The 16,213-nt window shown below is 50.8% G+C and overlaps 1 protein-coding gene across 2 annotated transcripts in view; it reads left to right on the top strand.

The window, feature by feature from the left end:
- The window catches only part of NEURL1B (neuralized E3 ubiquitin protein ligase 1B), a 146,049-nt gene extending 130,292 nt beyond the window's left edge, over nucleotides 1-15,757 (top strand). For both annotated transcript variants that reach the window (XM_055719159.1, XM_055719160.1), the window contains exons 2-5: nucleotides 5,785-6,345; nucleotides 9,143-9,850; nucleotides 10,803-10,928; nucleotides 11,750-15,757. In XM_055719159.1, the coding sequence (XP_055575134.1) occupies nucleotides 5,785-6,345; nucleotides 9,143-9,850; nucleotides 10,803-10,928; nucleotides 11,750-11,994 (1,640 nt within the window). In that variant the 3' untranslated portion in view covers nucleotides 11,995-15,757. The remainder of the gene's footprint in view (nucleotides 1-5,784; nucleotides 6,346-9,142; nucleotides 9,851-10,802; nucleotides 10,929-11,749) is intronic.
- Nucleotides 15,758-16,213: the final 456 nt, after the last annotated feature.

The raw sequence follows: 16,213 nt of genomic DNA, 5'->3' as shown, positions 1-16,213 counted from the left end.
TGTATGTCCATTAGATATTTGCATTGAGAGTTACCTCAGTGCCACAACACACTTTCTTTTAATGCAAAAACTTCTGTCTTTCCTCCTCTCCTCCTTCCCAAATCAGTCTTCTAAAAAATGTCACATTTCCTGCAATTCACTGCAAGCTCTTCAGTCTCCCCTTAATGCCTCAATTTCTGTCTCACTCGATTGGAAGTGAACCATGTGGGGGTTTTTAACTCCCTGGAAATTTGTCTCAGGTTAGAGGACCAGGCAGGGAGACCTTTACATCAAAACAGGGCTCTGGACTGGTCATGCAAACCACAGGAATTTAAATGGGGGATATTTATTAACTGTCAAGTTGAGTTTTCCAGTGTTCAAGCCAGCAGGATGTTCAGAAATGAGGCCAATTTTTTTGTAGCAGCCTTATAGTGCATTTGGTAGCCTAACTTTACAAATTCACACTGGTGAGTGTGGAATAGGCGACACCAGTGCTTCCTGCAGAGCTCCCCAACACATTTGCTGTCTTTAAAAAAAGAAAAAAAATGTCTAGGCAGTTCACTAAATTTATATGTGAACAGATTTTTATCTCTTGTTCTCAGAAGATAAGATCGTGTTGGAGCAGAATCCTGTTTTGTGTTACGGTTGATGTTTGTTATCTGCAGTAACAGCCTAGCTGGCTTCTTCCAGCCTCCAGCAAGGCTCCAGCCCGTGCGCCAGCATCGTCTCCAGCAGTAAAGATGCAGTGGGACGAGTGTGTCGAGGACCGTGCTTTTACTAGACCGCACCGTGATTGACGTTTGCTTTGCAAGGGTTGTTTCTACAGGCTTGTGAACATGCAGTAAACTTGACCTCCTTGTCCCCACCCATTGGGATTTTCCTATTTCAAAGCAAAAGCCACCTGCCCCCTCTCTCCAGATGCCTTGTTTAATGTTCAACAGGGTTGTTGCAGCAGCAGCAACCCAGCTATCTACTGTAGTAGGAAAAAGTTCTAATGTTACAGATAAAGCAGCGGCCATAAAGATAAGATGCAGGCGTGTTAGGTGGGTTCCCTTTTGCCTGTGCAGGGAGCATTAATGGATAGATTTTGGGCTGCACACTGCTGCCTTTCAGCCTTTTCTCTGAACGACATGGGGAGACCACACTCCAGCTGCATGCCGATGAGCTGTATCTCCTGTGAGCTGTTCACCTGCTGGGTAGTGAACCCAGGAATTTCTGTTCCCTTGATGTCCTTGCTTTATGCATTATGCATCCCTGTTTGGCACCTGGCTGCCTCATAATTTGCTTGCCTTGTGATCCTGCACATCTTTTGTCATGGATTTACTTGCAGTGGGTCTTCAAGAAAGGGCTGGGAGACCCAGACAATGTCTTTGGAGGCAGAGTGTGGATGTATCAGCAGCACATGGGGAAGGCAGTGCTCTCCTCTGGCTGTCAGGCTGCCCTTGCCATAGCTCTCTGCTGCAGCTCTGGGTTATTCCCGTCTCCCTCATTTTAGGGCTGTTGGTAGTATTATTCCTGCCCGGCTTGTCAGGGCAAGTGAAGGCAGGATCAGCCTGGCTTAAGGTGAACTCTCCAGCTAAGCAGCCTCCTCCATCCTGCGCCCCGGAGAGCAGCAGCGTTGGAGAAAGCTCTTCATCTGAATTTTGTCTGCTGCTGTCAGTGGGATTACAGTGCCACAGCAAACCCAATGCTGTGAACAAATGGGTGAAAAAAATGTTTATTTTTAGAACTGGAACCGTGATAAATATGTGGAATTTGTCCAGAGTCTGTCTGCTGTACCTTTCTGAAATGCAAAATACATGTTTGTTAAAATACCTCTCCAAAGGTCAGCATAACCTAAGAAATAAATGTGCTGGCCTTTTGGAAAGCAGGTGAGGTTTCAGATGTGCAATAGCTACTTGGAGTAGATTGCGTGGGCCCCCATAACCCAAATCTGTTTCAGTGCCACCCGTGTGACGCCGTAAGGATGTGGATGGAAATGCTGCCTTTCTGAAGGGGTTGCTTTTGCATGTTTCAGTGAGGAGCCCTGCACCATTCCTAATCCTTCAGTTCAGCTTTTTCTTCCAGTTTCCTGGCTTACTTCATATTTGCTGAAGCCCTGCGCGGGCGTTTGAGGGACTTATGCTGTGAGCATCATGTTTGCAGTTGGTGAGAGTAGGGCTCAAAAACAGAAAACTGAAATGAAAAGAAAAAAAATGCTGGATGGGACCTCAAGGCATCACCCAGGGGGACCCATTGGATTTGTGTCCCATTTAATGATCTAGCCAGCCTGCTGACATGCTTACAGGGCTCAGGGGCTGAAGTATTTGGGAACCTTACAGGTTTTAATCCTTTTAGCTTGCTGCGAGGTGGAGGAACACAATTACTGTCTCTTCGGCAGGGAAGCGAGGCATAAAGAGAAGAAATCACTTGCTCAAAGCGTTCTAAGAATCTCAGAGCTGAAAAAAAGAGTTGACGTAGCTCTTAGCTGCCTGTCACAGTATCAGGCACCCTTGGGCAGGGTGGCATTTCTGCCATGAGCTTGGCTGCCATCGTCCCACTGATGGTCTTTTGGGTAGGAAAGCACTGACGGGAGAGGGGAGGGTATGGAGAAACAGCAAAGGGACTGAAATGTGACCCAAACTACAGAAGGCGAGCCACAAAGTAGGGCAATTCAAAGGCACAAACATCCTGTTGAGCTTGCCTAGTCCCCGTCGGTACGTAACGAGTAAAGCACATGCCCGAGCTGAGCTTCAGGCATGTTTCGGTGGGAAAGCGCTGCCTCCCCTGCCTTGGGTTATGTCAGGCTTTATTCCTGGTGGCAGCCGGCAGGTGTTCATGCGAAGGGGGAGCAGCATTATAAATAAATTATCCATTCATTTCCTTCTGGGGACTTTCCTATTGTTTAGCCACAATACGTTTTCCTGTTTTTTTTTTTTAAAAAATAATAAAAAAAAAAAAACCCAAAACAAAAAAGTGCCAAACCCTGCCCCCAAGCTCCTCTTTGGCAGGGTGGACCCAGAGCTGCGTTTGAAGTGGGTGCTCTTGTCATCGCTTTTCCGTCAGTTGTGCTGCTGTCACTGTCACTCCCGCCTGGGTCCTGCCTGCTTTCCGAAAGCAGTGTGAGAAGTACCTGCCTGGCAGCCGTGCCGATGGCATCGCGTCCTGCCACGCTCCGTCTTTGCACATGGCTTTTCTCCGGCAGGTCGATGTGGGAGCAAGGCTGGTGCTGCGCAGGAGATTCTTGTGATAGCGGAGAGTACAGAAGCTCTCTTCCCTCCTTCCTCCTCCTGGCCAGCACAGGGATGTTGAGGCCGGGGCACTTGCTTTCACAAGAGAGTTTTTAACCATTTTAGAAAATAATGCAGCTCAATGGATTATAAAATGAAGGCTGCTCTGTGTGGGGAGTCTGTTGCCTGGCAAAGTGTGGTGTGATGTGAAGAGCAGCACAGAGCCCACTGGCTCCCACAGGAGCCCCTCAGAGGCTGTCCCAGCAGCGACCAGCAGTGGTTTGCTTAATCCACATCCCAGCTGAATGGCACAAAGGCTTTGTGAAAAAACGGGGAGCTGTTTGTGGGAAAGTGTGGCCGGGGGAGGATTCATCCCTCGCTGCTTGGGGTCGCTCGCCCAGCACTATGTACTGGCGGGGTTCTTGCCACCATGCCTCCCTCTGCTAAGGAAACCCCAAACCATATTCGCTCTGCAGCAGCATCGTTTGTTTGGAACGTTTACAGGCAAATACATGGAGCAGCACCCACATGAGCTGCGGGTGGGTCTGTTCTGAGAGCAGCCATCTTCTGCATTTTAGCTCTTTAGGAGGCAAGAAATGAGATTTCTCATGGAAACACCCAAGAGAAATACCCGTACCTCCTGTAAGCGTGGTCAGGGCTGACCCCACGGACCCCGGGAGCCCCCTCCTGCACTGGGAGAGCCCAGGGGGAAGCCTGGTGCACAGCACTGCTGCGAGCAGAGGTGCTGTGCTGGGCAGGGGGATCATCCCGAGGGGATTTAACACCTGGGTGGGTTGCTTCTCTCCTCCCTGTCTCCCCTAGGACTCTGCCTTCATGGCCCTGGCATGGAAATGGCAACCCCCCCACTGGTGTAAGAGCAAGGATATATTTATTTCCATTAGTGTACAACAGGATTAACCATTACCTTGTGCTATGCAGCAATTGTCACATGCAGTACGGATGAAGAGATACAAAAGACCTTTTATTTAGCTGCTGCGTTTGCCTGTCATCATTTAGCCTTGTCCTTTTTGTCTCGATGCAAACAGCAGCTTTTTGCCTTTGTAGCTCTTTGACTCCTGTTGCAGATGCCTGATTTCAAGGGCTAATCCTGTGTTCGGACCTTGCCTAGGACCCCTCTTCTCTTGCATGTTTAGACCCTGTTAGTCCAGCCACAGATGCAAGCCCCAGCCTCTTGCTGCCCTACCTGGTATGGTTTTGCTTGCAAAAGAAGGTGTCACAATTGCAGTCTCCTGCCAGCTTTCCCAGCCGAGCTCTCAGCATCCTCTGGTGTTTCTTTCCAAGAGAGGAAAACGTCAGAAAATCCTTCTCTTGTCACGAAGCAAAGCCAGGGGTTACACACAGGGAGGAAGCAGCTTGAAGGAGGGGCCAGGCAGGCAGCTTCTAAAGCTTCAAATGTGGCAGAATATTTCCAGAATGAGTGTGTGCCTGTGGTGCAGTTTTATATTTAACAAGGTGACTTTGAGAACCCAGGATGCCTTCCATTTTTGCTTCAAAAATCTGCAAAGCCAGGTGCAAAGAGGAGGAGAGGGAGTGGGTGGGAAATCAGGAGACTGAAGTGCCTGTAGCACCGCGGCGGTGGTGGTGGTCATGGGAGCCCTGGTGCTGGAGCAAGACCCTGTGTGTTCAGGGATATGCAAAAGAGATTGTCTCCACCTCAGGGAATTTATAGCCAAGGCTTAAGATTAAAAGTTGAGCTTTTTTCATTTCTGCTTCACGCTTCTGTGAACTTCACTTTAGGCCTCAAATCTGCTTTTCTTGAAATTGGTTTCGAAATTGCTATGGCTCCTTCCATCTGTAAAACGAGGATGGCAGGATTTCTGTGCCATCTGCGGTGCTGTGAAGCTGAAAACAATCATCATTTATAAAGTGCTTTGAGCTCAAATGGGAGGTTCTGTGTAAAAGCAAGGCGCTGCAGGATGAAACGTTCCTTAGTGTGCCAGTTGCATCTGATATCTAAACCAGGGGCTGGGTTGAAATTTTGGAAGAACAGTCTGGTGGTGCAGAGGTAGTGCTCCAGCTGTAAATGTCTTGGCTTGTGTTGTTCGAAAGCCCCTATTCTTTGTTATAAAATTAAGGGACAGAGAAGCCAGTGGCTGCATGTCCCACAAAAATCAGTATCCTACATCCGTGTTCATCTTGAGCACCTCTGATCTTAACAGCCACGATTCACAGAGATGGTGTGATGCTGGCCACCAGCTGGTGGTGTAACAGCACACGCATCGCATATAGGGAACTCAGGGCCACGGTCACAAGTGTTAAGCCTTTCTGAGTGCAATAGGATGCATCTGATGGGAACAGAAGGATGTTCGTTTTCATTTGCAGGGCACGGAGGGGAAGCTGCCTAACCTTTGCCCCAAGACCCACATTTGCCTTTATATTTGCATAAAGCTGGGGGCCAAACTGGTGCAACAGAAAGCAGATTGTGGCCAAGTACAACATTTTAAGATTAAATAGTGCAGTTCCCAGCAACTAATACAAAGCATGCGTGGCAAGCCAGTTGCACTTGCCCGGGCTGAGCTAACACATGGTTGGGGTCAAGCACTTCTAACGGAGCCACTGGTTTCTCCTTTTTCAGACACAAGCCACCAGACCCGCTCCGTCTCCAGCCGCCCCTACTACAGTTTGCCCAACAGCAGCCATGAGAGACGCTCGGTCCTCGCTATCACGGAGCCGCCACGTTTCCATTCCCAAGCCAAAGGCAAGAACGTGCGTCTGGATGCCCACTCCCGCAAGGCCACACGGAGGAACAGTTTCTGCAACGGGGTGACCTTCACTAACCGCCCCATCCATCTCTACGAGAAAGTCAGGCTGAAGCTGGTGGCTGTGCACCACGGCTGGAGCGGAGCCCTGCGCTTCGGCTTCACCATTCACGACCCGTCGCAGATGAGCTCTGACGAGATACCAAAGTACGCCTGTCCGGACCTAGTGACCCGACCTGGATACTGGGCCAAAGCTTTGCCAGAGAGGTTTGCTGTGAGAGACAATATTTTGGCCTTTTGGGTTGACCGTCATGGGAGAGTCTTCTACAGTATTAATGATGAGGAGCCAATATTGTTTCACTGTGGTATTAAAGTTTCCGGTCCTCTCTGGGCACTCATAGATGTCTATGGAATTACCCATGAAGTGCAAATCCTAGGTAAGTGTGTGTTTTGGCCCGTGGCTTGCCCTTCTGGTTGCTGTTTCCACAGAGACATGACTTGTAGAAAAGATGCATCACCTATCTGGTTGATCATTTCTATGGGACACTTAAGAAAACTAATTTACTGTTGGTTTTGTAGCTCAGATTAACCCTTTTTCTTTTGCCAGCAGTGGGGATCCAGAAAGCAATGTATTTCAGAGATGTCGGTGATGGGAAGTCCTAAGGCCATGCATTATAGCAGCTGTGGGAAGGGAAATCTTTACATGCAACTTGACCCAGCTTTTTCTGAGCTAGATGTGCTGCTATGGCATGGAAAAACATGGTGCTGCTTTACAGGGAGGAGACAAAGGTGAACAGTTCTGGCTTCCCCTGTTCTTTCCCAGCTACCAGTTACTGCCAGTACACTGGAAAACCACCCCCCATTCCCCAGGAATTTCCTGGTGCCCTTCCCCAGCCCCTCTCTCAGCTCTGGGTTTTGGTCCCCACCTAGGCTGGCAGTTTAACAGACTGCATTTGCAGGCATAACCCAGCTTATCCTTCCCTTACGCATGGGCATCACTGTATATCTGCCAAGCACCAGCTGCAGCGCAGGATGCAGCCCACCAGCTGAAGAGCGTCGCGAAATGGTGGTGTGAGCTCCTGTGTGCTGCAGGATCCTTGGCACTGCATGCCACATCTCCCCTCACCCTGAAGCCGATCACGGCGTGCAGGCGATGCCTGGCTGACTTACCAGCACCATCCCCGGGGAGGGCTGCAAGAGGGGATGAATTTGTTCCCGTTAGTGAACCGAGCCAATTGCCATGGAATGACTTTCCTCTTGTGACTTTTACGGCACTGGAATTTCAAATGAATTCAGTGTTAGATGGAGTGTTTTGAACTGGTCTGCACTACAGGGAATCCTTTTAAAATGCAAGAGTGTTGCCCTTTCCCTGGAGGCTCCTGTTTTAACAGCCAGACTAGGCTGCACCTGCTGGAGGGGGTGGTGTCTCCATCCTCACACAGAGCAGACACCAGCGATAAGCTGTGAAGTGGTTAATCCAGTGGGAAGGCAGCTTCATCACATATTCTTCTGAATGGTACCAATTATTTTACAGGCGAGAAGGCTATACATAAACAACACTTTGCCCTGCCTGCTCTGCCTCAAACGTGTAATTAAACCTTACCAGTAGCTTATCCTGTAATTGCAGATGTGACACTGTCCAGCCTCTGGTGCTCATTGCAGAGGTGAAGGAGCATTTGCTCTACTGGCCAGTGCAGCTGCTTCACCAGAGCAGTCCTTCTTCCTCATTAGATTATAGCTAGAAAAAGAAAATGCAGCTTATTTCTGCCCACCTAACCCCGCAGTCCTGCCTGCAGCATCCAAGTGCGCAGAGTGAAAGACTCGGTCTGAAGGCACTTGTACTCTGATTTTTGATTTTTATCTAAGTGCCAAGCTCCACAAACTGCCCCAGGAATCAGCACAATGCTCAGCCACCTGGGGCACCAGAGGACCCAGCTTCCTTGTTACAGATGTGGTGGTGTCACAGCGGACATGTTTGTCTCCCTGTCTCTTCCTCTCAGAATTTTGCGAGTTGAGAATGCTGTGAAATATAGCTCAAATATGGATGCACAAAATGCATCTTTCAGCATCATGAAGCTTGGATGTGTCTTACTCCTCTATGGGAGCATTTCTTGCCAGATACCCTGTGCTTGCTAGAAGCAGCTGGTCCAGCCATCAGCCTGCACTGGTGGCCTCTCCTGCATGGGCTTCTGAGCAAAGTAAGCCTCTGCTTTGCAGCTGCTGGATGGATTTGAGTGTTTTCCCTTCTTTGGTAAAAGCCTGGTGATTTTCTCATCCAAGGAGCAGGCAGTGTTGGTGCTGGGATGCTTCTCCCCTCTCCTTCTTTGGGAAGACCAGGAGTCTGCCTCATTCACACACACTCTTAACACCCATGTGCTTCAAGCCTGCTCAGCTGCTTCACGCTTACCTTCAGAGTGAAGTGACCAAAGTGCCCCAGGCAGCGCTGCAGGTAGAAGGAAGAACACTCCAAAACCTCCCCACAAGTTTAAATCTGCCCTGGGCCTGGCATGGCAAGAGGTGAAAATCTGGGAAATGAATTAAGAGTCAGCATCCTGACTTTCCCTTTGCAGTGAAAGGGGAAAATAACCTCTGCTGTAAAAATCTTCTTTGTAACACCTGCAGCAAGTAGCTTTTGTGACAGGCTTTCAATTAAAAATCTGCAGTGGTATGAACACACCTGAGATACGAGGCTTGAAGTCTTCTTGTAAAATGGTCTCTTGTGGACTCACCTGTGCCTAGACACCTCACAGCTTTAAGGCAATGACAAGAAGTGCGAAAAGAATATCTATTCATGCTTGTGCTCCTTTGCCCATTGCTGTGTTGTAGATTTGGCTTGCACAAGACCTTTGGACAAGATATTGAGATGTTTCCTTCTTTTACAGGGTAACCTCAGAGCTATTAGACCCCTCTACTGAGAAAGCTGTAGGACCGCACTGGTTTACAGCTTTTCCCAGTTCACCAGTGCAAGGAGTTCCCAGATTACATGGGTATTTCATAACACTTGTTTTTCCTCAGCTAGTGCCAAGATGCAGCTATTTCTGCCTGGTCCACATGTGACAATCCACCGCTGGCTGTTCATTAGTGGTTGACCTCTGACTAATTTTCCCATTGTTTTTCCATTCAGAGGAACAGAATTCAGATAATCTGTAGGCTGAAATAATAACAATTGTAACCGTAAAAGTAGGCAATTGTGTCTTGACTCTAATGTCCCTTATCACTGGGTTTATCTCACAGATAGCATGTTTGCAGAGACCATGACCACTGCCCGTCTCAGCACCGCCCGCCTCAGCACTTGCCTTCCACAGAGCAACCATGATTCAGCCAACTTCAATAACAACGAACTGGAAAATAACCAAGTGGTGGCCAAAATTGCAAACCTAAACCTAAGTCGGGTACCAGGACTTGTGACAGACAACCACATCATCCCCTGTTGCCCAAACCGACGGCAGCATGCCCAGGGGGTCCCAGCCTTCCTGGACACCGACCTGCGGTTCCACCCCACCCGTGGACCTGACATCACCTTTTCTCAGGACCGGATGGTTGCATGCACCAACTGGCAGGAAAGCAATAGGACTTTGGTGTTTTCTGACCGGCCTTTGCACATTGGTGAAAGCCTCTTTGTGGAAGTAGGACATCTTGGGTTGCCATACTACGGGGCCCTTTCATTTGGCATCACTTCTTGTGATCCGAGTACTTTACGGACAAATGAGCTCCCGGCAGATCCAGACTTTCTCTTGGACCGCAAGGAGTACTGGGTGGTTTACCGAGCGTTCCCGGTCCTCAACAGCGGTGACATTCTCAGTTTCATGGTCTTGCCGAACGGAGAGGTGCACCACGGGGTGAATGGAGCCAGCCGAGGAATGCTAATGTGTGTGGACACCTCACAGTCTCTCTGGGTGTTTTTTACAATCCATGGTGTGATCAACCAGCTCAAAATACTGGGTAAGTGCAGCCAAGAGAAATGATAATGGGGAACACCTGGCTGGTGGAGTGTCCTGGGCCAGAATGGGAGCTATGGGTTTGCATTCACAGTGTTGCTTTAGCAGGTGGTCACTGATGTGAGGGAGCAGCTCCTGACCTCACCTTGTGTTTGCAAACAAGAGTTAGTGAGACATAGTAGCTGTTCACATGGAACCTATATAAGTTCCCCAGAAAAGGATGAGATAAAATAAGCAGCAGGCAGGGAGGCAGAGGTGGCTGGGGGAGGGGGACAGCTAGTTTTCAGAGGGTTTGCTTGAAAAAGGGATTCTTTATAAACCCACTGTTCCGGCCAACAGGTATTAACCTCCTGCCTTGGTAAGGGGGATGATTTTTGTGAGCGCAGCTCTGGTTTAAGCACAGGTGTTGCTGATGGGCCAGTAGTTGCTCCCCAAGCATTGCCACAGCTCGGGTATCTGGTACCACTTCTGATCTATGGCTGGTGACCAGTTACAGTGCTTCTCCCTTCCTCTTGTTAAGGGTTCTGTCAGCAAAGCAAATGCTGATGACTTTCTGTGGCAGGTGTTTCTCATTTAAAGCAACACCCCTTCCCAGCTGCCCCTGGTCTTGCAGTGAGACAGTGGTAACTTGAGGCTGCTGCTACTGCTGGAGAGACTGGGACCACAGGGAAGTGACTTTCCATCCCAAATGATGGCTGTTAGATACCCTGGTGCTTGCCTCGCTGAAGCACCGAACAGATGTTTTACAATGGTGTAGTGAGGTCCAGGCTCTGAAGGTCACATCCGAAATCCTGCACGTGTATCGTGACCAAGGGACAGCACTTTGCAGCTGGACTTTACCCTAAAGCACCCCACGCACGGCGGGTGGGAGCAACTCACCGGGCAGAGGCGCATTTAGCTGGGGTTTGGGTGCCCATCGGCCCCGCAGCGGGCTCAGCTCTCTCCTCTGTTTGCAGGCACTGTGCAGTCCAGCCCAGTGACCGTCTCTCCCTCAGGATCCCCCGGCGGCTCGCAGTACGACAGCGATTCAGACATGGCTTTCAGCGTCAACAGGTCGTCGTCTGCTTCGGAGTCATCGCTGGGTAAGGAGCGCCTGGCCCTGGGCACCCTTGTGCCCCCTGCACCGAGACAGCAGTCCAGGCTGACAGGTGGTGCTGGGGCTACACAAGGCAGCAGGGCAACCTTAGGGGGGGGATGTTGCATCTCCTGCTCGGCCAACAGATATAATTGGAAGAAAACATGAAGACTTTCATGGCCTGAAGAAAGGCTGCGTGTTGCTTCCCACTTTGTCAGTCTGTCTAATGCAAGTGGTCCCTGCAGCGTTGCCCTTGCTGCAGCAGCAGTGCTGCAATAGCAGGGGCCGCAGTATCGTGTCTGGGGGGTCTTACACCACCCAGACCACTGCTTTCTGCTCTGCCAGGGCTCCGCTGCCACAGGGATGCCCACGTAACCGTTCACGTGCTGGTGTTTGGATCTCGGGCAGACAGCCCTGAGTACCCTGCCCGGTGCAATCTCCGGAACGCGCTGCCGTTGTGCAGTGCTGCAGCCAGCCGGCACACCTGGCGAGGCGCAGGAGCACCCTGCGTGGGGCACGGCTTCTTCAGGGGGAGCGGGGCTCTGCACGCCCACACTGTGAAATGGGTGTGCGAAATCACAGCCCTGCTTGGGGGAAGCCCAGGTGAGCCGTGCTCGCCCCATCTGTAGCGAAGGGGTGGCAGGCTCTGCCCGGCGCTGTACCTGTGCTACCAGTTGGAATGGGCTGGGGTTGGTTTGGCCATATGAAACGGGCGATGACTAGGGAAGGAAGAGCCTTAAAAATTGACTTGAGTGTGTGTATGTTGTACAGTGTCAGGTCTGCACCATCCTGGTGACCAAACAATCTCACTCCTTCCTCCTCTTGCAGTGACTGCTCCCAGCTCCCCCCTGAGCCCCCCCATCTCTCCCATCTTCCCCGCTCCGGAGCCATCAAGCAGCAAGAACGGGGAATGCACCGTTTGCTTTGACAGCGAGGTGGACACGGTGATCTACACCTGCGGACACATGTGCCTCTGCAACACCTGCGGTCTTAAGCTGAAGAAGCAGCTCAATGCCTGCTGCCCGATCTGCCGACGGGTCATCAAAGATGTTATTAAAATATACCGCCCTTAGTGCCCGGCTCGGGCTGTAGGAAGGGGGAACGCCGCTAGCAGTAACCATGCCTTTCCGTCCCTGCTTATGGGTTATTGTGCTGGTCAGTTGTTATCAAGTGGCTCGTTATCTGTGTTTCCTTATTTGACTGGTAGGGCGCAATTCAGGGATAAAATTGAGCTGAGGATCATGTGGGGCCCAAAGGCACGGCTGCCGTGCTGGCCAGGCTGTGTGCCCATGGGCAAATCTGGGGAATCATGGTCTGGACCTGACCCCCCTGCAAATGAGAAATTTCCCGTGCAAAGGCTCTTTTTTTTCCTCCTCCTCTGGAGGAGGCTTGCTGTGGTACAGGTCAGGAAGGAGAGGTGGCCACTTGGTCAGTGCCGGGTGCCACTGGGCTTCCTGACCCCGAAACCCCAACAGCTCTGGGCTGCTGCCGGGTGCTTGCGCTGTGGTGGATCAAAATTAGGACGAGACCCAGTGGGAGGGTTCAAAGTAGACAAAACTGATCTGGACACGTCATGTTCACCTGTGTGAGGGGAACTAGCTAAGGCCAAAATAGTAGCACAGCCAGATTCTCACTTGTTTGGGTTTTGCCCCCCTGAACAGGCTTCTGGGGCATACGGAGAAGCTGGTCTGACTTAGATAAAGCAGCTTTTGCTTTCTGTGGCAGAACAGGGACTTTTGGCCAAGGAGCTGAGACCTGGGGAGCAGCCACAGGCTAGCAGTGAGGAGCATGAGCCCACCGAGAGCCCCAGCCAACCCAGCTACTGCTGCTCTCTGCAGATGGAGCAGTGGGCAGCGGCGATGGGCTGCCAAGGCACTGCCTGTGTGCCTGGCTGCTGAAGCCATACATTGCAGCCTATGGATGAGGGGGCCATTTGGATGGGCACGCTGCAATCCTGGCTTAGAAAAAAGCGAGGGGCTACTGCCGTCTGCAATGACGGTGTTTTCCACCTCCCGGCACACGTGCCTGCATTTTGCTCTGCTCCTCTTCACAGGCAGCATCGCTGCCGTCTCGCACCGTCCGCCTGGCTCAGCTCCCCCAGCCCTTCTCCTGCAGCCAGTGCTGCAGCAGGGCTCAGCCTTCCTCCTGCCCCATCACAGGGACTTTTTGGAGCCTGTGGTGAGAAATTAATTTCTGACTTAGTCCCAGCAGACTCACTTTTTTTCTGGGGACTGCGTATGTGCTGCTTTTACCTGTTCTTTCTCCTGCCTTTGCAGGTTTCCCAGCACGGCTCCCAGCTGCCCAGACACTGGGTCCCAACAGTAGATGAGAACTTGTTGAGATGAACAGGGATCTATCTTACTTGGCTTTCCTTGGGAGGAGGAAAGAAAAAGGCTCTGGGGTTATTATCAGGTGCTGGGACTTAAAAGGTAAATGGGTTTCAGCTGTGATATTCCAGCTACAAGGACTGGCAACGGGGGTAGGCTGGGCAGCATCTGAGCATGCAGCATTGGGGCTCGTGTGAGGAGCTCTGTGTCCTCCTCCCTGCTCCTGCAGGAGCTGTGCTCTATTCTCTACCCTCTGCCCACTTGCATGGTTCTTGTGCAGTCCTTCAACCTCAGCTTGGCTGGTTTCCGGCTGGTCCAGGTCAAAGAGAGGGGAAGAGAGAGGATGCAAATGGAAGGATGAGAGAGGGGCTGCTGTCATTCTAGCTCGGTGACCACGTGCCACCAAGTGCATAAGAATGGCTTTCTTCAGAAATTGCAATTACTGCATTTTAGTCCAAAAAAGAACAGCCACGCCTGTACATTTCAGGGCCTCTGGGCACAGAGGGGCAGCCTGACATCTTTGGTGTCTGTTACCTTGCCTCCCCATTCACTCTCTCCTCCGAGGTGCCGGTAGCTGTGGATGTGCTGCTGCCCCTCACGGCGCTGCTGCCCGGGCGGTGGGTTCAGCGGTGCCAGCAGTGCTGCGCTTGGTTGCTGACCGGCACTCAGCCCCCTCGCCCGCTCTGCCATCAGGGAGAGCACACTCCGGGGAGCAGCTCATCTTCCTCCCACAGCGCAGCAGGCTGTGGCTGCCAGCTCATGGGGCGTGGAGAAAACCTTTTTTTTTTCTCCTTGAAGAGCTAATTAACATTTTAATTAAGTGTATAAATGAGAGGCTGCTGTAGAGTGAGATCTCTCACCCTTTGCCCTGCTGTATCATCACGAGAGCCTGCCAGCTTTGCAGAGCCCTTTTTGGAAACTCGGCTCATGCCACTGGCTGTGCCACCGCTGAGCATGTTCAGCCCTCAGCAGAGCCACCAGCACCGTGACTGCAGCACGAGTTCACTTACACCTTTGCAAAAGGAGGCGGCGAGGGCAGCTTTCCAGCAGCTGGAGCCTTGCCTGGACCTCCAGGCTGCCCTCTGACCGGGGACTGCAGACCTGCCTTTGTAGGGACCTTCCCAGTCCCCTGTTTTTCAGATCAGGGTCTGGCTGCAGTCAGTGGGCACTGCACTAAGAGCACAGTGACGGCTAGGTAAGTGAGCATGGGATGAAAGACCAGGTGGGTTAGCACCTGCCTGGTGAACGGGCTGCAGTGGGAAGCCTTTTCGTGATGAGGAATTCAAGGAAGTTGTCTGAATCCACAGTGAGTGATGCTAGCTTGAGTCAGGTCTGGGCTAGCGAATGCCAGTGGCCATCCCTGGGGCTGTTGTCCCACTTTCAGGGGTGCCTGGTCTGTTTCAGTGGCTGCACACAGCTATGTGTGTTGTGCCAGAGCAGAGCCCATTTGCTCTGCTGACACCTCAGGTCCTCAATGAGTGGGGCTAGTTGCATGCCTGGGGTGGTGTGGGGGGGGTTTTGTGGTTTTTTTTTTTTTTAAGTCAGCAAGGAGAAATACCAAATCCACCCCAGCTGTGTCCAAGCTGTTCAGGACACTGCAGCCAGAAGCTGACTTTTTGCTGTAGCAGCCGAGACTGGTTTCTAGAAGGGCAGCATCCAGCAGGGCCAGCAAGGGAACCAGCTCAGTCAGGGTCCGGAGCCAGCCGTGCAGTGAGCAGGATGTGAGAGCAGTGGACATGTCACCCTGCTTATCTGAGAGCAATGGGAATTTTCCAAAATAGGCCTCTTAAAAAAAAAAAAAAGATTTCCAGGAAAAGGTAGCCTCTTACAGATTTAATTGTTAGTACTCGTATTGCTATTTTTTTTAAACAGTCCAATGATATATGATTTGTACAGAAGATCTGTTTGTGCCTTATAAGGGTGTCTGTGCACTTTTTATCCTTTTTAAAGCAACTTTTAAAAAGAAAAAAAAATCAACCAGGGGGAGAAACCAACACAGATCAATGGTAGTTTTATAGAATTTTGTGTTCACGGAGAATCTTGCTTTTTTTTAAATATATATATATATATATAGGAGTGAAAAGTGTTTATTTCCATGGATTTGCCCCCCTCTCCTCCTAACGTATTTGTTTAACAATTGAAAAAGAGGAAGCAAGAGAAAAAAAAAAAAAAAAAAAAAAGAAGAGATGGGGGAACTCTTTTTACCTTCCCCCTTTCCAAGACAGTTATTCTCTTATCGTTACCTTTATGATTCAATACTGTGACCTGTACATCATGTTTAAGCTGAATCAGATTTTGGACCTCTGTATTAGGCTTTTCAAGCAAATCATCTGGGGGACCGGGGCGGGGAGGGGGGAGGGCATCGCACGAGGGAGGGAACTGCACTTCTACCTGTCAGTGCTCTATAGTGTTGTGTTCAGTGCTGTGTGTTTTACTTTTGTCCATTTACCTGTTTTACATTAATATAATTTTACTTGTTTATGAAACAAATAAAACCTTGGCTTGTAAAGAGTGCTTCTGGGTGTTTAAAAGCATTTGACCTGGAGAGTGAGCAAATCCATTAATTCCAAAGCGTGGCAATACTAACACAGAGTCAGGGCACCTCTGTTCCCCTCAGGTACCTCTGCTTCAAAAAAAGATTAGGTACTTTGAGTACCTTGCATGAGCTTCGCATTGCTTTTGGGAGGTCACCGCACAGTGGCTGCTCCGTCCCTTGATGGGCAGGGCAGGGGGGGGTCCTGGCTCATTTAACCTGCCAGTGCTTGAAAGTGTGGCCATCCACTGCAGTAAAAGCAGGGTGTATTTTAGGGCTACGGAGGCAGGGGTGTCCTGTGGCACATGCCCTCTCCAAGTGCCCCAAATTCCTTGTCTAACCTGCACCAGGCTAAAGCAAGGCAGCTGCCAGCCTGGTCCCGCTCCCATGGCAGCCTGGGGACCGTGCCGGCTGGGATGCAGACAGGCAGGA

The sequence above is a fragment of the Falco cherrug genome, chromosome 8 (genome assembly GCF_023634085.1).
Source record: "Falco cherrug isolate bFalChe1 chromosome 8, bFalChe1.pri, whole genome shotgun sequence".
Classification (NCBI taxonomy): domain Eukaryota; kingdom Metazoa; phylum Chordata; class Aves; order Falconiformes; family Falconidae; genus Falco; species Falco cherrug.
This window is presented reverse-complemented; position numbering and strand designations above follow the sequence as displayed.